The following is a 21,997-nucleotide window of genomic DNA, read 5'->3' on the forward strand; positions in this document are numbered from 1 at the left end:
ATTTAAGAGAGCCCTGACCCTCCATTGGATGTTGAGACCCACAACCCTACTTCCAAGACTATCACCCTCACATGGAAACCTCCTATGTATGACGGGGGCTGCAAGATTATGGGCTACGTTCTGGAGATGATGATGAAGGGTGATGAGAACTTCACAAGATGCAACGACTTCCTTGTGCCTGTGCTGTCCTACACAGTGAGGAATCTCAGGGAGGGAAAACAATACCAGTTCCGTGTACGAGCTGAGAACGCTGCCGGAGTCAGCGACCCATCACGCAGCACACCAATGGTGAAGGCTTCTGATGCTGTCGGTAAGGAAGGATACATCTTGTTCAAACCATCCCAATGCTACGATTTTTCAGACCGGTAATTTGTCATTTCTAAATGTGTTTGTTTTCTTTTCAGAAACACCCAAGGTGTTCCTCAGTGGAAGCCTGCAGTCCGGTATGAGCATCAAGAGAGGTGCTCAGATCAGACTGGGCGCCAACATCTCTGGATCCCCATACCCTCAAATCACATGGTACAGGAACGACATCGTCATTAGACCAGAAGCCATGAAGAAGAGACCAGAAAAACCCATTGTTAAAAAGAAGAAGGAGGAAAAGAAGGAAGTGAAGGAAGGAGAAAAGAAGGAAGGAGAAGTAAAGGAGGGTGAAAAGAAGCAGGTGAAAGATGAAGAAAAGAAGGAAGTCAAGGAGGGAGAGGTTGAGGTCCCAGCTACTGAGGCCCCAGCTGCAGAGCCTGCCCCTGAGGAGCCTGAGGAGGAGGAACTCCCTGACTACCCAACCCTCCAGGAACGTCTCACCATCCACGACAAGAAGAGGGGAGAATCCTCTTGCATTGTCAGGGACACCATCAGGGGTGACCACGGAGTGTACACTATCAAGGTTGAGAACGACCATGGTATTGCCTCTGCAACTTGTGAAGTCAATGTGCTAGGTGAGATATCATCTTCTTTTAACATTTATACATTTTTTATTAATTTAGTAGGGTTGTTGCCATTCATAGTTATTTTTCAACCACATTTTGGAAACCTAATATAAAACCTCATATTTTACAACTTACAGATGCGCCTGGACCTGCAATCAACTTCCGGTTTGAGGAGATCAGGAAGACCTCTGTCATCTGCAAGTGGGATCCTCCCATGGATGATGGTGGCAGTGATATCCTGAACTACACCTTGGAAAAAAAGGACAACTCCAAGGTGGAGATCGGATGGATCACCGTAACCTCAACACTCAGGGGATGTAGATACCCCGTGACCAAACTGATAGAGAAGAAGGAGTACATCTTCCGGGTCACTGCTGAGAACAAGTTTGGTCCTGGACCACCATGCATTTCTAAGCCACTTATTGCCAAGAATCCATTCGGTAAAGCATTTATTTTTAAGAGTTTTATCATGACTGATGTCAGTTCAACCAGTTTTTCTAATCTGCCTTAGTTAGATTGTACTTTGTTCTTACAACTGTGATTTTAACTTCTTATTCTAGACCCACCAGAGGGTCCTGGGAAGCCTGAGATTGATGGCATCACAGCCAACTCCATGCTGGTTAGCTGGGAGGAGCCAAATGACATGGGCAGCCCCATTCTGGGTTACTGGGTAGAGCGACGTGAGATCAACAGCACCCACTGGACCAGAGTCAACCGGGTTATTTTGGAGGATACGGAACTTAACGTGGAAGGCCTACTGGAAGGTCTGACATACATCTTCAGGGTGGCTGCTGAGAACCAAGCTGGGCCTGGGAAGTTCAGCATCCCGTCTGATCCTATGACATGCCAGGATCCAATCTGTAAGTCAACAAGATTATGATACCATACCTTTTAATGTCCATTTGCATGGAAATTCATTTTGTGAGGTTAAGCATACAAAATAGACCAAATCAATACACTATAATATAATACAACACTGATTCATTATCTAGTAATGATCAAATACAATATGTCATCGTTGATGTGTTTTTCACATAGTGCCACCTGGGCCACCGTTCCCAAGAATCACTGATACCACTGAGTCTTCCATCGACGTGGAATGGGATCCTCCTGCCTCCAACGGAGGTGGAGACATCCTGGGATACCATGTTGACAAAACCGTAGCAGGCACCAAAGACTGGTCCCGCTCCACAGAGAGACCCTGGAAGACCCGGGTCTTCACTGTGTATGGAGTCAGAGAGGGAGCCAAGTACCTGGTCCGTGTGATCGCAGTCAATGGAGCCGGTGAAGGAACTCCTGGCTTGACTGAATCAGTCTTTGTCAGAGATCCTAAAGGTAACAGTAATCAGAAAGCTTACAATGTCAACAAATGTATGCTTAATACAATACAACCACGGAGGCTTGTGTAACATTGAATTGGAGGACGGGCTCATTGTAATGGCTGGAATGGAATGAATTGAATAGTATCGAATCCTGCTGTTCCATTCATTCCATACCAGACATTACTACTAGTCGACCTCCCTTCATTAGTCTCCATGAAAATATTCAAGCGTCTTTGGGTTTTTGAAAAGCTCTATATAAGTCCCATGTATTATTATTTTTACAACTTAGCTAACGTTGATGAACGTTGATTGTGTCTACAGAGGCTCCAGTGGTAGAGCTGGATCTCACTGTGAGGAATGGCGTAATGATCAGAGCTGGGGAGCCACTGATACTGCCTGCCCTGGTCACTGGTAGACCTCCTCCAGACATCAAATGGACCAAAGATGACGGTCCACCGGACAAAAACCACGTCGAGATAGAAAATGTTGGAAAGGAAAGCATTCTCAGTATCAAGGCTGCCACAAGAAAGGATCCTGGCAAATACCAGATCAGTGCCAGGAACAACAGTGGAATCAAGTCTACATGGACAAGGGTTGAAGTCATGGGTACGTGTTTTGGATTCTGTATTAGCTATATGACATCACTAGAACATTTTGAGCATATTTCACATTTGGATGTACTTTGATGACGTGAAGCTAGGATTAGAGTTAGAGGATAGTTGGTTGAATAGTTTTTAATAGTTACTGGAACATCTATAAACCAACATAAATAAAAAGTCCAATCAAAATAATAATAATGTGTCACCTTACATGTTGTAGACTAGCACCCTGTCCAGGGGTGTTCTTCAAGCTGCCTCAGGCTCCTGCACTATGGGCCATTCTGGCTCAGACAAAGCTACGTACCAACACACATGTTGTTTTACTTGGATGTAACACTTTGACTTATCCTCTGTCAGATGTTCCCGGGCCTGTGCTGGACCTGAAGCCTGTGGTGGTAACCAGGAAGCTGATGATTCTGAACTGGTCCGATCCTGATGACGATGGCGGCAGTGATCTGACCGGCTTCATCATTGAGAGAAGGGATCCCAAGATGCACACATGGAGACAGCCCATAGAGACACCCTCATCTAAGTGTGAGATTGTGGGTATTGTTGAAGGGCAGGAGTACATCTTCCGGGTCGTAGCGAAGAACAAGTTTGGCTGTGGCCCTCCCGTTGATTTGGGCCCTATTGCTGCAGTGGATCCCAAAGGTAATGTCTATATATTGTTGCGTCATGATAATGTTTTCTGTGCAGGTCAGATCATTAATAGTCAATCACTATATTTTCATTGAAGCTCCACCAACTTCACCTGAGAGATTCCACTACACTGAAAGGACAAAGACTTCCATCAGCCTTGCCTGGAGGCCTCCCCGCAATGAAGGAGGCAGTCCAATCTTGGGCTACTTTGTCGAGAAGAAGAAGCACGATGCCCCAGCATTTGAGCCTTGTAACACAGAGATGTGCAAGGACCTCTTCATGACCGTCGAGAACCTCGAGGAGCTGTTTATGTATGAGTTCCGTGTCAAGGCTGTCAATTTAATTGGATCAAGTGAACCTGGAATTCCACTCACCATTGTCATTCAAGATGATGAACGTAAGTCCTCCTAGTTCTATGTTCTTGTTTTTTCCCCCATATACTAAAATAGTAAACACATTGAATTTAATTGAATTTAATTGGACTGAATTGAATTGAATAAACTTGTCACTGAGTTGCTCCTTCTATTTCAGTTCCTCCTACTGTGAGGATGTTAAAGACCTTCAAGGGAGATGCCATCACTGTCAAGAAGGGAGAGCCTATTGAAATCCCTGCTGAGATGACTGGTCTTCCAATGCCCAAGGTTGAATGGTTGAAGGATGAGGTGATTATTGTAGAGCCCACTGAGACTCTGTTGATGGACACCAAGGAAATCAACAGAATGCAGTGCAATACCAAGCTCAGTATCCCTGCAGCAGCAAGACTGGACAAAGGCATCTTTACAGTGATCGCCTCCAACCGTCTTGGGTCGACTAGTCACACCATCAAGGTTAAGGTGTTAGGTAAGTGATCTGATATTATGTATATTTAGTGAATCAGTATAGACGAAGCAATTAGCTCACTTTTCTGCAAGAAAAATAACATAACAATTAGCAAAAGGAAGGTATTGTAGTTGACTGACTGTTTTCTGACCTCTTTTTCATCTAATTGTTGTTCACAGACCGTCCTCTGCCACCTAGGAATGTGAATATTGGTAACATCAAGGCTGAGTCCTGCCATCTAACCTGGGACGCACCAGAGGACGATGGAGGAAGTGAGCTCACTAACTACATTGTTGAGAAGCTGGACATTCTTCCTGAGGAGGAACCTGAAGAAGAATATGAGGATTCTGAGGATGAGGAGCCTAAACCTAAGCCTGAGCCTAGACCCGTTCCTGTATGGACGGTGATCACCAACAGCATCATTGAGAAACGATTCGGGGTCAGTATATGTTTGAAAACATGAAACAGATTGATATAACATTTGGTAACATTTTAGTTCAAACCTGCCAGTATAATGCTTAATAACAGGCCTTAAGCATGTATGGTAGAGGTCTTCACTGCTCCACCTTTTCTGCTGTTTCCCTCACGCGGATTGGACCGGGTCTGGACCCGACCAGGGTCAGTTCTGGTTAGGTCTGTTCGGACCAGGTCTCTATCTTTTAAAAATGTATTTATTTAGGTAGGATCCAGGTAGGAATGCCCCAGTTCATTTTCACATTTTTGGACATGTGAATACTTTATAATGTCTTAAATGGAGGCATGTAACATGTTGTCTCAAATCGCATTTTATTTGTCACATGCGCCAAATCCAGCTAGTATACCGTGAAACGCTTGCTTACGGGCCCTTCCCAACGATGCAGAGTAAAAAAATAAATATAGTAACACAAGAAGAATAAAATAAACAAGAATAGAGCTATATATAGGGAGTACCAGTACCAGATCAATGTGCAGAGGTACAAGGTATTTGAGGTAGATATGTACAGTACATGAACGCAGGATAAAGTGACTACTGTAGTAAAGTAACCTTTTACAGTAGTGGGCTAAATCAGAGTCACACAAATCTACTTTTTCTTTGTAGTCTTAAACAAATCTACTTGTCAGATATAGAGTTGAAATGTAATTCATTTTGTGTGCCTCCCCCACAGAAGACTAAAATATAAAACATACAAAACATACAAAACCGTTATAAACATATAAACACTCGATTTTCAGTGTTTTCTTTAAAATAATGTTTTTTAATTATGAAAAATATCAAAAGCATTACACCCATGGCATCCTGGGTGGCGCAGTGGTTAAGGGTACTGCAGCGCCAGCTATGCCACCAGAGACCCTGGGTTCGCGCCCAGGCACTGTTGTAACCGGCCACGACCGGGAGGTCTGTGGGGCGACGCACAATTGGCCTAGCGTCGTCCGGGTTAGGGAGGACTTGGCCGGTAGGGATATCCTTGTCTCATCGCGCACCAGCGACTCCTGTGGCGGGCCGGGCGCAGTGTACGGGAATTGTAGCGATGAGACAAGATAGTAGCTAACAGTTGGATACCATGAATTTGGGGAGAAAAAGGGGTAAATATTCAACAACAAAAATGTAATTAAAAAAACATTACACCCATTAGGCCACTAGAGGGGGCGATTTGGTCATTTGACTTCAGGAAAGAGCGACAGAATAGAGTAGCACCAGCAAATGACGTGTGTGTAATGTGTATGTATGAACAGTACCAGTCAAAAATTTGGACACACCATTCAAGGGTTTTTCTTTATTTTTACTATTTCTACATCGTAGAATAATTGTGAAGACATCAAAACTATGCAATAACACATATGGAATCAAGTAGTAACCAAAAAAAGTGTTAAACAAACAAAATGTATTGTTTATTTGGGATTCTTCAAAGTATCCACCCTTTGCCTTGATGACAGCTTCACTATTATTCTACAATGTAGAATGGTACTGGTACTGACTGGTACTGTATGTGTGGTTGTGTGTGTGTGTGTGTGTGTGTGTGTGTGTGTGTGTGTGTGTGTGTGTGTGTGTGTGTGTGTGTGTGTGTGTGTGTGTGTGTGTGTGTGTGTGTGTGTGTGTGTGTGTGTGTGTGTGTGTGTGTGTACACTGAGTGCACAAAACATTAGGAACACCTGCTCTTTCCATTACATAGACTGACCACATAGACTGACCAGGTGAATCCAGGTAAAAGTTATGATCCCTAATTGATGTAATTTGTTAGATAAGTGTAGATGAAAGGGGAGACAGGTTAAATAATGATTTTTAAGCCTTGAGACAATTGTGTGCCATTCAGAGGATGAATGGACAAGACAAAATATCTAAGTGTCTTTGAATGGGGTATGGTAGTAGGTGCCAGGCGCACCGGTTTGTGTCAAGAACTGCAATGCTGCTGGGTTTTTCACTCAACAGTTTCCTGTGTGTATCAAGAATGGTCCACCACCCAAAGGACATCCAGCCAACTTGACATAACTGGAGGAAGCATTGAACTCAACACCAGCATCCCTGTGGAACACTTTCGAGTCCATACCCCGACGAATTGAGGCTGTTCTGAGGGGAAAAGGGGGGCTGTACCTCAATATTAGCGAGGTGTTCTTAATGTTTTGTACACTCAGTATATGTAGTGTATGTGTGTGTGTCAATGAGTGTGTATATGGTATGTACTGTATATATAGTCTAGTGAGTGTACATAGGGTCAGTGCAGGATCTAGTCAATGCAGAGAGTTTGGGTACCATTAATTGACTATTTAGCAGTCTGGCTATTTAGCAGTCTTATGGCTTGGGAGTAGAAGCTGTCTCGGAGCCTGTTGGTCTGAGAGCCGATGCTGCGGTATCGTTTGTCGGACGATAGCAGAGTGAAAAGTCTATGGCTTCATTGTCCATTTTTCAGGTCCTTCCTCTGACACCACCTGATATAGAGGTCAGTGCAGTTGCTATACAAAGCAGTGATGCAGCCAGTCAAGATGCTCTCTATGGTGCAGCTGTATAAGTTTTTGAGGATCCTATGTCAAATATTTTCAGCCTCTCTATATACTGTATATCAAAGGAAACAACAGTGACATATATTGCAATAGGTTGAGACAGTTTCATGAATGCTAAGAGTGGACTTCGTTGAATCATTTAATGATTTACTAAATGTTTCCAAATGTCTTTTCAAAGGTTTGGAATCTGGAAACAGGTAGCCAGTGCCAGTTCAGAGTGAGAGCAGAGAACAGGTATGGACAGAGTGACGCCTGCGAGACAGAGGCCACCGTCATCAAGGATCTGTACGGACTCCCTGGTACTCCAGAGAAACCACAGATCGCAGAGCACACCAGGTCCTCCATGCTTGTGACATGGGACCCTCCACGAGACAACGGTGGATCTACTATCTCTGGCTACTGGCTAGAGAAGAGGGAGAAAGGTTCGTCTTATTGGGCTCGGGTTAACAAGGCCCCGGTGACGAAGCGTGCTCCTAAGCGCTGGGAGTTCCAGGTCGTTCGTATGATCGAGGGGTCTGCGTATGAGTTCCGTGTCATGGCTGTCAATATTGCCGGTATTGGACCCCCCAGTGGACCTTCCGATCCTGCATACGCAGTGGACCCTCTTAGTAAGTATCGTTCTCCCTTTTTCTACAGCTTACAAGAACACGACCATTCTTTTAGCTGCTTTGGAAATTGTTTAGAAGAATATGTCAGTATGTGCCCTATTGACAGACACAGGGTTGCCATGTAATAACCAGAGATGGTGACCTTGATATTTTCCCTCTGCCCCACAGTGAAACCCGGCATGCCAGCACCACCAGAGGTCGCAGACAAAACCAAGCACAGTGTCAGCCTCACATGGTCTCCACCTGAGAAAGACGGGGGAAGCCCCATCAAGGGTTACATCGTTGAGATCCAGGATGAAGCCTCTTCTGTTTGGAACAGAATCACTGATCTAGAGACTCTGCATGAGACCACTGAGATCACTGTCCCAAGTCTCAAAGAGCTGAAACACTACAAATTCAGAGTCACAGCCGTCAATGACATCGGCGAGTCTGACCCAAGTCCCAAGACAGAAGTCCTAATTGAGGACATACATGGTAATTAGACCTACTTATTCATCCATTTTGTAAAAAAATAGTTTTTTTCAAGTTAGCAGTCAAGTTTTAAAGATTAACCACTTTAACCACCACTTTCAGGAAAGCAAAAACCTTCATAGATGCATCATATGATACAGAACACATGCAAAACAAATTTGACTGATGGAGAAAATACTAAAATATCGTTTTGGAGTGAAGTTTTCCTTCAACCAGTATTCACAAGTTTATTGTTGTTTGTTTTAATGATGCCTTTTTATGTCACAGTGGAGCCGAAGATCCTTATCGATTGTGTTGTGGAAGATTTGCTGTGCGTCCGGGCTGGTCATTCCTTCAGAATCCCTGCCATTATCAAAGGGCGGCCCGTTCCTAAGGTGACCTGGGAATTCACTGGACCAGCAAAGACCCACAAGAAGAATCGCCTTCATGTCCTTCCAGTTGACTCAGAGGTAAGGCATAGTACAGATACTTCCTCTCTACTTAATGTATGGTAGTTGTAACACATAACCGTTGTTATAAGTAGTGAAATAATCATGTTGTCTGACCTTGATGTATAAATAGGCAGATTTGACCTTTCTTTACCAGGAGTAATGAGTTCATTTTCCTTTGTTTAGCTTGACTCTACTGATACTACCACAACCATCACTGTGCCTGTGTGCTTGAGGACCCACTCTGGACGATACACCGTCACAGCCAAGAACAAGGCGGGACAGAAACATGTCAACGTCAGAGTCAATGTTCTCGGTCAGTGATAAAAACGAGTGGTCGAAAAGATAGACACCCTTACACTGTCAAAAACCTGGGGGAAAAGATAGACACCCTTACACTGTCAAAAACCTGGGGGGAAAAGATAGACACCCTTACACTGTCAAAAACCTGGGGGAAAAGATAGACACCCTTACACTGTCAAAAACCTGGGGGAAAAGATAGACACCCTTACACTGTCAAAAACCTGGGGGAAAAGATAGACACCCTTACACTGTCAAAAACCTGGGGGAAAATATAGACACCCTTACACTGTCAAAAACCTGGGGGAAAAGATAGACACCCTTACACTGTCAAAAACCTGGGGGGAAAAATAGACAAAGGCTCATATCCAAATGTATATGATTTATTAGGACATAAAACATGAATGAGAAACACAACACGTATCCCATATAAGATGTATTAACGTCTGTTGGACTTCTGTTTTCAGACGTGCCTGGTGCTCCTAGAGGGCTCAAAGTAACCGACATCACCAGAGCTACTATGAGGCTGATCTGGAAACTGCCTGCTAACGACGGTGGCGAGAGGATCAAGAGTTACTTCATTGAGAAGAAGAATGTGACAGGAAAGGCCTGGACCATAGTAAACCAGTGCTGTTTCAGCCAGGCCTACGTTGTGGAGGGACTGCTGGAGGGACAGGAGTATGTGTTCCGTGTGCGGGCAGAGAACCGTCTGGGAATGGGACCTTTAACTGAGACCACTGAGCCTGCTAGGGCAAGAGACCCCATCTGTAAGTTTGAAATGAATGAATAACAAATTCAAATGTAGTAATCTTCATTTGGAACAAAAACATCTGCTAAATGATATACAGTGTGTATATATATATATATATATATATATATATATATACATACATATATACATACATTACCGTTCAAAAGTTTGAGGTAAATAAATAAATCAGCCCTTTCCAGCTACTATAGTCATTTACAACATTAACAATGACTGCACTGTATTTATGATCAATTTGATGTTATTTTAATGGACAATTTAAAAAAATGTTCTTTCAAAAACAAGGACATTTCTAAGTGACCCCAAACTTTTGAACAGTAGTGTATATATAGTAATAATACGTGATATGTACACATTAAGGTTTGTGAAACGTAGGTTACACAATGTAGACCTTACTAGTAAGTTCCCATTTATATTCCCATTTTCAGACATACCTGATCCCCCAACCCACGTCAAGATCAATCTGGTCACCAAGGATACAGTGACCCTGACATGGGTGCCACCTAAGAACAACGGTGGTTCTCCTGTGAAGCACTACATCATAGAGCGCTTGAGTTGGGACACCAGCGGCCCGGAGAAGGAGACATGGAAGCAGTGTAACAAGCGCAACGTTGAGGAAACCATTTTCATCATTGAAGATCTGAAAAATGGAGGAGAGTATGAGTTCCGTGTCAAGGCTGTGAACGAGGCTGGCCCAAGCAGATCGTCGGCCACCGCTGGACCAATCATCATCAAGGACCAGACATGTAAGTAAAAAGACCGGTTAAGAAAAAGAAAGTTAAAGACAGAAAGCACACTAAATTCGTTCTGAATGATTTTATGGGTAAGCCACCAGCATTTCAGCAGTAGTGCATTCTTCAGGATGACAGCACATGTATGCTGTTGTAAATACTTCTCAATAAGACCCATTTTGTTTACAAAAAAATTGCTATGAAAATAAAAACGTTGAATGACTTGTACTGACTCCATCCTCCATTGTTTAGGTGCTCCTACCATTGAACTGAAGGAAAAGATGGAAGGGGAAGAGGGACTAGACGTCCATATTGTGGCTAGGATCCATGGCTGTCCATTCCCCTCCCTCGTATGGCAGAAGGCTCCCATTGCCAAGCCTGAAGACAAGGCTGTAGTGCAATATGATCAGCATGTCAACAAACGGATAGTTGATAACAAATGTACCCTGCTGATCCAGCAGTCCAAGAGAGACGACAGCTCCCTTTACTCTATCACTGCTAGCAACAGTCTGGGAAAAGCTTCTAAGGACATCAAACTCACTGTCCTAGGTGAGGAACCTCTCTGAATGTATTTCTTTCTTTCTGTTTGGTTAGTCCTCTTGATTGTGTTGTAATATGACACCATTTCCTCCTTTTCTTCCTCAACTCAGGACGACCTGGCGTACCAGTCGGGCCGATTGAATTCAAAGAGGTGTTTGCCGAGAGGATAACACTTGCATGGAAACCACCTAGAGATGACGGTGGCTCCAAGGTGACAAACTATGTCATTGAGAAGCGTGAGGAAAACAGAAAGTCATGGGTGCACGTTTCCAATGATCCCAAAGAAGGCCTGTATACAGTTCAGAGGCTGACTGAGGGCCATGAGTATGAGTTCCGTGTCATGGCTCAGAACAAATATGGAGTTGGCCCACCGCTGTACAGCGAACATGAGAAAGCAAGGAATCTCTTCAGTAAGTTGAATCTACTATTGTATTATAAGTCAATGTCACAGTGGATATACAGTATTTCTTCTAACCAACTTCTAAATGGTTCCTCTCAACAGCTGTCCCTGGCCAAGTTGAGAAGCCCTTAGTGGAAGACGTGACTCTTGAGTCTATGGTGATCGTCTGGGGTGAGCCAAAATACGATGGTGGATCTCCAGTTAGTGGTTACTGGCTGGAGCGTAAAGAGACCACGGCTAAGCGCTGGATCAAAGTGAACCGCGCCCCTATCAGGGTCATGCCCCTGGGTCAGGAATATGAGATCACTGGTCTGCAGGAGGGAGCAATCTACCAGTTCCGTGTGACCACAATCAACGCAGCTGGAATGGGACTTCCCAGTGTCCCATCGGATCCTGTCCTTTCAAGAGACCCTATTAGTAAGTTAACGTATATAGGCTGCGTCCCAAATGGAATCCTATTCCTTATATAGTGCAGCATAAGGCCCTGGTCAAAAGTAGTGTACTAAATAGGGAATTATGGTTACTTTTGAGGGGCAGAAATATAGTTTTTCTTACATGGGAAAGGTGTATTTTTCTATTTTCAATGTACTATATAGCAATGTTGTTTCTATTGTTTGGCCTTCTGGCATTGTAAATGTCATGTTGTTTGTGTGTAGCTCTCCCCGGTACCCCAACTCCCAAAGTAACAGACTGGACCAAGTCAACAGTGGATCTGGAGTGGATTCCACCTTTGATTGATGGTGGATCTAAGGTCACTGGTTACTTTGTTGAATACATAGAAGAGGGAAAAGAAGCAGAAATAGAAAAGCAGAAGGCAGAGGAAGCAGACAAAGTAGGAGTAGTAAAACAGAAAAAAGTGAAGAAAATCATATTTGATGAAGACGGAAATGAAATATCAGAATCAGAAGAAGAAGAAGAGGTAGTAGGGATAAAAGACGGATGGGAAAAGGTAATTATCTAATACAATTATTTCTCAAACGTATTTTTTTACAAACTATTCTGATATTAAATGCAACAACCTGGTAAATTCAAGTCTAAATATATTCAAATAATATAACATTTAGTGTGTCAATGTTTGTAAAATCTTTTTTTTTTTTTTTTTCAGGCTAAAGACAAGGAGATTAGAGGCACTAAGTTTGTTGTGTCTGGACTGAAAGAGCTGGGAAGGTACAAGTTCAGAGTGAGGGCAGTGAATGCTGCTGGCGTCGGTGAGCCCGGTCAAGTGGCCGAAGTTATTGAATGCAAGGACAGAACAAGTAAGAGACAAGACCACTATGATATGATATACCGTTTGATTATCCATTTGTTAGTTCCATGAAAGGACCTCTGTCCCAAATGGCACTCTATTCCCTGTATAGTGCACTACATAGGGAATAGGGTGGCAGTTGGGTTGTAGACATAGTGTATGCCATCTTAAACCAACACACACATATTATTTTAGTTGCCCCTGAAGTGGACTTGGATGCCTCAGTGAAGGAGAAGATTGTAGTCCATGCCGGTGGTACCATCCGCCTCCTGGCCCACGTGTCAGGCAAGCCGGCACCAGAGATCACATGGAGCAGAGATGACCAGCCTCTACCAGCAGAGGCTAAGGTTGAAACCACTTCAATCAGCTCTGCTCTGGTTATCAAAAACTGCAGACGCCATCACCAGGGTATATACACCCTGAGTGCAAAGAATGAAGGAGGGGAAAGGAAGAAGGCTGTCATTGTGGAGGTGTTGGGTAAGAAACAACTTTACTTCTTCTTCTCATTCAGTATATCTCAGGAGATATCCTGAGATACACATGTATCAAGTTTATGGGAGTAGGAGAGCTGATCCAGGATCAGCACGCCTACTCTGAGACGCTTTGTGAATACAGGCCCAAGAGTTGAATGGTATTGAAAACTTGTTTCACATGTGTTTCTCAGATGTTCCCGGCCCAGTTGGTCAGCCGTTCTCTGGTGTGAACCTCACCATTGACTCTTGCAAGTTGAACTGGTACTCCCCTGAAGACGACGGTGGCTCAGCCATCACCAACTACATAATTGAGAAGAGAGAGTCTGACCGCATGGGCTGGACAGCAGTCTCTTACACGGTCACCAGGCATAATGCTGTGGTCCAGGGTCTCATCGACGGAAAAGGATATTTCTTTAGAATCGCAGCTGAGAATATCATCGGAATGGGTCCATTTATTGAATCAGAACGACCAGTTCTCATCAAAGATCCTATTTGTGAGTTCCTGCCTAATACCCGTATGACAGCTTTCTAATTTGCTTTCTAAAATGTAACGTAAGTGTAACAAATCCAGCAATTATTTATAATATTCCATTGGGCCTGATAGGATGTTTTTGTCCTTTTTCCATGCTAGCTGTTCCTGAGCGTCCTGAGGATCTAGAAATCACAGCCATCACCAAAGACTCCATCAGTTTGGCCTGGAGACCACCTAAGTACGATGGTGGTTCTGAGGTTACATGTTATGTGCTTGAAGCTCGTCTGATTGGAAAGGATAACTTCACTAAGATCGATACTGATGACACGCTGATGGATAGGAAGTTCACAAAGGGAGGTCTCAAAGAGAATTCCACCTATGAATTCCGTGTCATTGCTGTCAACGTGATTGGTCAGGGAAAGCACTCTTTCTGCACCAAGCCAATCCAGGTCAAGGAAGAACTTGGTAAGTGTTGAATAAGGGTTAGATAGTCATTCTAAATCTTTATAAATATATTGGTGACTGTTATTTCTTTTTTAAATAAAGTTGTAAAAAATAATGGAAAACATCCCTTCTTTGTTCTGCCATCCTCAGAGCCCCCAACGATCGACTTGGACTTCCGTGACAGACTAGTTGTGCGTGTGGGAGACGTGTGCACCCTCCAAGGCCGCTTCACTGGGAAGCCAGCACCTACAATAGCATGGACAAAGAACGAGGAAGAGCTGAAAGCAGATGAGGAGGTCACAATGACCAACACTAGTAAAACACTGTGCTTGGCTATGCCCAAGGCTAAACGAGAACACAGCGGCAGATACCAGGTGGTGGTGGAGAACATTGTTGGCTTACGTAAAGGAATTTGCAGTCTCAGTGTTGTTGGTAAGTTGGTGAGGGTGTTCTTTGTTGTTCTTAATTGACAAACCTAATGTCACTTTTATTTAACCCTTATAATCAAAATATGTTTAATCATTGACTATTGATTGATCCATATCTGATAGATGATTAATGATAAAATGCTACTATTTTCTCTCAGATCGCCCCCAGCCTCCAGAGGGCCCAGTGGTCTTCAATGAGGTCTACAGGAACTACATGGTGATTTCTTGGAACCCTCCTCTGGATGATGGTGGATGTGCCATCTCCAACTACACCATTGAGAAGAGAGACACAAACAGAGACCTCTGGATGCCGGTGACAACAGCTTGCACCAGGACAACATGCAAAGTACCTAAGCTGATTGAGGGCAGAGAGTACATCATCAGAATCTGTGCTGTGAACATCCACGGCATCAGCAACCCACTGCTGTCTGCCGAGACAAAGGCTAAGGATGTCTTCAGTAAGCTATTAGATGAATACTGAGTAGATATAAGTTACGTCCATAAAATGGAACCCTATTCCTTATATAGTGCACTACTTTTGACAAGTAAGGAATAGGGTGCCATATGGGATGCAACCATACTATCTTTTGTCATGAATGCATTTTGCTTCAACTGATAAATTCTCTGTCCCATTGCAGAGGTGCCAAATGCACCCAAACAGCCCATTGTGCAGGAGATCTATAAGGATCAAGCCCTTCTGACTTGGGAACCACCTGCTGATGGTGGGAAGCCCATCACTGGCTATGTCATTGAGAGGAAGGAGACCATGACTAATAGATGGACTCGCGCATCCGGAAAAGACCGCATCTTCCCCAAAGTGGAGTACTTTGTTCCAGACCTCCTCGAGGGCTGTGAATATGAGTTCCGTGTCATGGCTGAGAACGTTGTGGGTCTCGGTGACCCCAGCCCTCCATCAAAGCCCATATTTGCCAAAGATCCAATTGGTAAGTGACTATGCAAAAATAAATTAATACTTTACAAAATTTCTATCAAATTTAATCAACTGTTTCTTCCCTCAGTGCTTCCAAGCTCCCCCGTGCTGCCAGAAGCTGTAGATTGGACAAAAGAGTCTGTCTCACTGTCTTGGCAGCCACCAAAGGACTGTGGCAGGGGCAAGATCTTCGGCTATCTCGTTGAGTTCACTAAAGCTGGAGAGGAGTGGCAGAAGGTGAATCAGACTCCTGATTCCTGCCAAGAAACCAAGTTCAAGGTCATTAACCTGGAAGAGGGAGAATATTACAGATTCAGAGTAACTGCTGTGAACTTTGCTGGTGAATCTGAACCTGCATACACCACAGATCCAGTGAAGGCAGAAGACAGACTTGGTAATTTCACATATAAATATAATTTTCATAATTTAGGTAATTCATTATCATTGAAATAAAAAAACTTAATTATAACATATCATTTTTCTACCCCCAAAAGAACATCCTGAATTGGATGTTGAACTGGGTATGCCTCGTGAGTTGAAAGCCATGGCCGGAACCCATATCAATCTAATTGCTGGAATCAAGGGAATTCCATTCCCCAAAGTCACATGGAAGAAGAACGACGAAGACGTCCCCACAAGAGTTGACATTGAGATCAATCCACTAGGATCCAAATTGGAGATGCGCTACTGTGTCCGTTCTGACTGTGGTGACTACACTCTGAACATTGAAAACTCATCTGGTTCGAAGACTGCCACATGCACAGTCCTCGTCCTGGGTAAGGGATTTTTCAATTCTGTCGGTAATAAATGAAGACAGATGTAAAGTGTTTAGCATGCTGGGTTGCTATAATTATGTTATTCTTTACTCTTTACACTATTAGACAAACCTGGTCCAATCCAGCACCTGAGGGTTTCAGAGGTGAGAAGCGATTCAGCCTATCTCTCCTGGAAAGACCCCGAGGACAATGGAGGAGCACGTCTTACCAACTTTGTTGTGGAGAAGAAAGATGTGGCAGCCGCACAGTGGGTGCCAGTGTGCTCTTCGTCTAAGAAACGAAGCATGATGGCCAAGCACTTGATGGAAGGAACATCGTATTTGTTCCGCGTTGCTGCTGAGAATCAGTTCGGCAGAAGTGAATACATTGAAACAACCAAAGCCGTCAAAGCCATGAATCCACTGTGTGAGTATCAATCAAACCAAATACATCAAGACCTATGGGTGTATTGTTATGTACGTGGTATCTTGATAACTAACTTGACATCTGTAATCTAATCGCATCCCATGTGGTCTATTTTCAGTCCCACCTGGTCCACCAAAGGACTTGCACCATGTAGATGTCGACAAGACGGAGGTCTGGCTTGTGTGGAACTGGCCTGACCGCAACGGAGGTAGTGACATCACAGGTTTCCTGGTTGAGTACCAAGAGGAAGGAGAGAGAGAGTGGGATGAATGGAACACCGTCAGCATCCCTGAGAGCCACATCACTGGCCTCGAGGAAGGAAAGACATACAGATTCCGTGTGAGAGCGGAGAACGCTATCGGACTGAGTAGACCAGACACCACTGTCCCCGTCCTCTGCCAGGAGAAGCTTGGTGAGATTTGCTATATATTTACTTAATGGTTTGGTTTCTCCAACAGAGATCCTAGTTGTATACTGAAAAGCACGTTTAATAGCGATTCTCCATTGAAAATGATTCTTATTACAGGACTAAACTTAATCTGTGTCCAGGAAACCGCCCCTATCTGTATTGATTTGTAGACAACATAATTGCCATCATCAAACAAATTATAACAATTAACCTACATCTTCTTCTCCATCTTTTCACAGTGGCTCCAATCGTTGAAGTTGAGGCCAAGCTGATCGAAGGGATCATTGTGAAATGTGGAAGCACTATCAGACTCCCCGCGATCATGAGAGGCATCCCTGCGCCTACTGCCAAATGGTCCATTGACGGAGCAGAAATTGTACCCGAAGGCGCAGTTAAGATTGAGAGTGACAACTATTCAACAGTTCTCAGCATCAATGAGTGTATGAGAACCAACAGTGGAACCTATATTCTCACAGTTTCCAACCCTGCAGGAACCAAGACTCTGGCTTTGAATGTGACCGTTCTTGATGTGCCCGCTGCTCCCATTGGACCAGTCAATGTCCTTGAGGTTACTCCTGAGTACATGCTTATTGACTGGCGTACTCCAAAGGATGATGGTGGAAGCCCTGTAACAGGTTACATTGTTGAGAAGAGAGAGGCTAAGAAGGAAACCTGGGGAGGTGTGAGCTCTGGTAGCACAGCAACAAAGCTTAAGATCCCTCGTTTGCAGAGCGGTGTTGAATATGTTGTGCGTATCCGTGCAGAGAACAAAATGGGTATCGGCGCTCCTCTTGAAAGTGCACCAACTGTCGCCCAACACACGTTTGAACCCCCTGGCCATCCAGGCAAACCAAACACATGGGACATTGCAGAAGATGCTCTCACTGTTGGGTGGACCATGCCATTGTTTGATGGAGGCAGTCAAATCACTGGATATATAGTTGAGCGTAGACACAAAGGCGGTAAATGGATCCGTGTCAACACGACACCCTGTAAGGATCTCAGAATCAGAGTACTTGGTCTCTTTGAGGGAAATGAGTATGAGTTTAGAGTTTTTGCTGAAAATATTGCTGGTTTCAGTGGACCTTCTGCCATATCAGACCCAGCAAAACCATGTCGTCAAATTAAAGCTCCTGGACCTCCAGTTAACCCCAGAATCAAGGACTACAGTAAGGAAAATGCAGACCTAGTCTGGATTAAGCCCAACAAAGATGGAGGCAGTCCAATCATGGGCTACATTATTGAAATTCAGAAAGCTGGTGGAGAATGGGAGATCATCAACAAGGATGGTCACATTAAGCAGTGTGCTTACAGAGTTAAAGGCCTTGAAGAACACTCAGAGTACAGGTTCCGCATTAGTGCTGTAAATATGATTGGAGTTGGAGAGCCTAGAGAATGCCTTGGATCGGTGGTTGCCAAAGACATCATGATACCTCCAGAGATCGAGATGGATGCTACAAGCCGTGAGCGTTTGACTGTCCGAGTTGGACATAACATCAACATCATCGGTTACGTGAATGCCAGACCCGATCCAGAGATTATCTGGAAAAAGGGTGATAATGTTTTGGAAACCGCCAAGCACACAACACTAACTCAGAACTTGCCTGTTGTTCAACTGAGAATCAAAGAGGCAACCAGAGCAGACCATGGAATATATGTTTTGAAGGCTAACAACTACAGTGGTGAAGCCGAAGCTACAATAACTGTGAATGTGTTGGATAGACCTGGACACTGTCAGAATCTGAAGGCCACCTATGTGACCAAAGACTCTTGTATGGTGTCCTGGGAGAACCCTGTAGATAACGGAGGCTCTGAGATTACAAACTACATTGTTGAGTGCCGTGAACCCAGTGTGAGGCTTTGGTCAATGATCTCATCTGACTGCACTAACCGCATGGTTAAAGCCAAACTCATGGAGGGCCACGAGTATCTCTTCCGTGTTTGTGCTGTGAACAAATGCGGCCCTGGGCCCACAGTTGAGACAAAACAACCAACCCTTGCCATCGATCCCATTAACAAGCCTGGTGAGCCAGAGAACTTCCACGTAACCGACGTGGGTAAGAACTTTGTCTTCTTGAAATGGAGGAGGCCAGACTATGATGGTGGAAGCCCCAACATTGGTTACGCTTTGGAGAGCAAAGAAGCAGGAGCGGCAGAATGGGTGCCATTACACGAGGATCTGATTACAAGTACATACTTCATGGCTGACAAGTGTGTGGAAAAACAAACCTATCAGTTCAGAGTGCAGACATGCAATGAAGGTGGAGAAAGTGACTGGGTGAAGACTGGTGATGTACTTGTTAAAGAGGAGATCCAGAAACCAGTGCTTGATATAAAGTTAGCTGGAGCCCTTGTGGTTAAAGCTGGAGAGTCTATCAGAATTGAGGCTGGACTCAGAGGAAAGCCTCAACCAGAGGTGAAGTGGGTGAAGGACAGGGCCACAGGAGATAACCCCAGAGTTAGTGTTGAAACGGGCACAGATTACTCTAAATTTCTTTTGACCAAATCCAAGCGTACAGACACCGGAAAATATGTTGTTACTGCCACAAACTCTGCTGGAACCTTCACTGGATACGCAGTTGTTAATGTCTTGGATGTCCCAGGGCCTGTGAGAGACGTGAAGGTGTCTGGAATCGGAGTAGACAAATGTAGAGTTGCATGGGATCTCCCAGAAGATGAAGGTGGATGTGAAGTTGATAGCTATATCATTGAGAAATGTGAGACAAGAAGAATGGTCTGGTCCACATACTCTGCTTCACTTGTCACCAACTATTGCAATGTTACCCGACTAGTAGAAGGAAATGAGTACATCTTCCGCATCAGAGCAGAAAACAAGATGGGGACAGGTCCCGCAGTGGAGAGCAAACCTGTCACAGCTAGGACTCAGTTCAACAGACCTGGACCACCAGAATCACCAGAGATAACCAAGATCGGCAAGGAGGAAATGACAGTCGTATGGGCCCCACCAGAGAATGATGGTGGAAAGTCTATCACTGGTTATATCCTGGAAAGGAAAGAAAAGCGTGCTGTCAAATGGGTGCCATGCACAAAGAGTACCATCTCTGAGAGACGCATGAAAGTCAGCAACTTAATTCCCAACCACGACTATCAGTTCCGTGTCAAGGCTGAAAATGAAGTTGGACTGGGAGAGCCAAGCAAACCATGCAGACCAGTAGCAGCCAAAGATCCAATTGGTACAGCATTTATGTATTTTTGAGACATTGTATTATTATTATTATTGGTTATTAATTTTCCCTGTTGGCTGTACTAACATGCAAACGTTTTGTTTTCCTTGATTCCAGAGACTCCTGGTCCTCCAGGCAGTTTCAAGGTGATTGACAGCACCAAGACGTCCATTACTCTTGGGTGGGCCAAGCCTATCTATGATGGAGGTGCTCCTATCATTGGATACATGGTTGAAATGAGAGACAAACTTGAACCTAAACCGGAAGTGATTGAAGCTGAAGCTGTTCCTGAAGATAAACCTGCAGATGAAGCTAAGCCTGAAGGTGAAGCTAAGCCTGAAGCAGCAGCAGGAGAAGGTGAGGAAAAATATGAAGAGGAAGCTGAGGATAAAGCTACTGCAGTTGCAGCTAAAGCTAAAGCTGAAGCTAAACGTAAGGAGAAAGAAGAGGGCTGGAAGAAGTGTAACACCGGTGCTGGTGTGCTGGTGCACACAGAATTCACCATTCCAAACTTGAATGAGAAGCAGATGTATGAATTCAGAGTCTCTGCACAGAACCAGGTCGGCTGGGGTCGTCCTGCTACACTCAAAGAGGCTGTCAACCCCAAGGAGGTCCTCGGTAAATAAATACTTCTTGACATAGGCCTAGATGAAAACACATCCAGTTGTTATAGAACTGTAGCTTATAGCTAATATTGTATAATGATTTCTTTATGTCTGCTGTATGTTCTCCCCCTTCTCTCACCCACTAACAGAGGCACCAGAGATTGACTTGGATGCCAGTCTAAGGAAGGGCTTCATTGTTAGAGCAGGCTGCCCCATCAGGCTCTTCGCTACTATCAGAGGAAGACCATCCCCCAAAGTCACCTGGAAGAAGCTCGGTGTTGATAACGTCGCCAGGAGAGGGCACGTAGATCAGATTGATACTATGTCCTTCCTTGTGATCCCTGAGAGCACTCGGGACGACTCCGGCAGATACTCTCTCACACTCTCCAACTCCGCTGGGGAGAAAGCTATATTTGTCCGTGTTAAAGTATTGGGTAAGTCACTGAGGTCTATCCTTTCACTTTTTATGTCAGTCTGTGGAATGACAGATTACTATTCACTGTGAAATACTTTAAACAAGAAAAAATGTATGTACATTTAATTCTTTACAATGTCAAATTAATGTTATTAGTTTGATTAAAGTATAATTGTTTGTACTGTTTGATTACTGTATAATTGTTTGTACTGTTTGATTACAGTATAATTGTTTGTACTGTTTGATTACAGTATAATTGTTTGTACTGTTTGATTACTGTATAATTGTTTGTACTGTTTGATTACTGTATAATTGTTTGTACTGTTTGATTACAGTATAATTGTTTGTACTGTTTGATTACTGTATAATTGTTTGTACTGTTTGATTACAGTATAATTGTTTATACTGTTTGATTATTAATTGTTTGTACTGTTTGATTACATGTATAATTGTTTGTACTGTTTGATTACAGTATAAACTGTTTGATTACAGTATAATTGTTTGTACTGTTGATTACAGTATAATTGTTTGTACTGTTTGATTACAGTATAATTGTTTGTACTGTTTGATTACTGTATAATTGTTTGTACTGTTTGATTACAGTATAATTGTTTATACTGTTTGATTATAAATATGTTTGATTACAGTATAATTGTTTATGTTTGATTACAGTATAA

The 21,997-nt window shown here is 43.7% G+C and overlaps 1 protein-coding gene across 1 annotated transcript in view; it reads left to right on the forward strand.

The window, feature by feature from the left end:
* LOC123990012 (titin-like) overlaps positions 1–21,997 on the forward strand; it is a 181,279-nt gene that overhangs the window by 105,565 nt on the left and 53,717 nt on the right. Inside the window, 34 exon segments of the mRNA XM_046290750.1 lie at positions 8–310; positions 405–938; positions 1,067–1,369; positions 1,490–1,789; positions 1,968–2,264; positions 2,573–2,857; positions 3,208–3,501; positions 3,587–3,886; positions 4,021–4,329; positions 4,488–4,747; positions 7,463–7,892; positions 8,061–8,366; positions 8,631–8,812; positions 8,978–9,107; positions 9,559–9,858; positions 10,289–10,606; positions 10,844–11,140; positions 11,242–11,541; positions 11,634–11,948; positions 12,188–12,480; positions 12,637–12,787; positions 12,973–13,254; positions 13,442–13,744; positions 13,882–14,187; positions 14,317–14,598; positions 14,753–15,052; positions 15,233–15,538; positions 15,614–15,919; positions 16,020–16,301; positions 16,407–16,706; positions 16,825–17,118; positions 17,355–20,309; positions 20,418–20,918; positions 21,055–21,339. Of these exon segments, the coding sequence (XP_046146706.1) occupies positions 8–310; positions 405–938; positions 1,067–1,369; positions 1,490–1,789; positions 1,968–2,264; positions 2,573–2,857; positions 3,208–3,501; positions 3,587–3,886; positions 4,021–4,329; positions 4,488–4,747; positions 7,463–7,892; positions 8,061–8,366; positions 8,631–8,812; positions 8,978–9,107; positions 9,559–9,858; positions 10,289–10,606; positions 10,844–11,140; positions 11,242–11,541; positions 11,634–11,948; positions 12,188–12,480; positions 12,637–12,787; positions 12,973–13,254; positions 13,442–13,744; positions 13,882–14,187; positions 14,317–14,598; positions 14,753–15,052; positions 15,233–15,538; positions 15,614–15,919; positions 16,020–16,301; positions 16,407–16,706; positions 16,825–17,118; positions 17,355–20,309; positions 20,418–20,918; positions 21,055–21,339 (12,909 nt within the window).

The sequence above is a fragment of the Oncorhynchus gorbuscha genome, linkage group LG01 (assembly GCF_021184085.1).
Source record: "Oncorhynchus gorbuscha isolate QuinsamMale2020 ecotype Even-year linkage group LG01, OgorEven_v1.0, whole genome shotgun sequence".
NCBI lineage: Eukaryota > Metazoa > Chordata > Actinopteri > Salmoniformes > Salmonidae > Oncorhynchus > Oncorhynchus gorbuscha.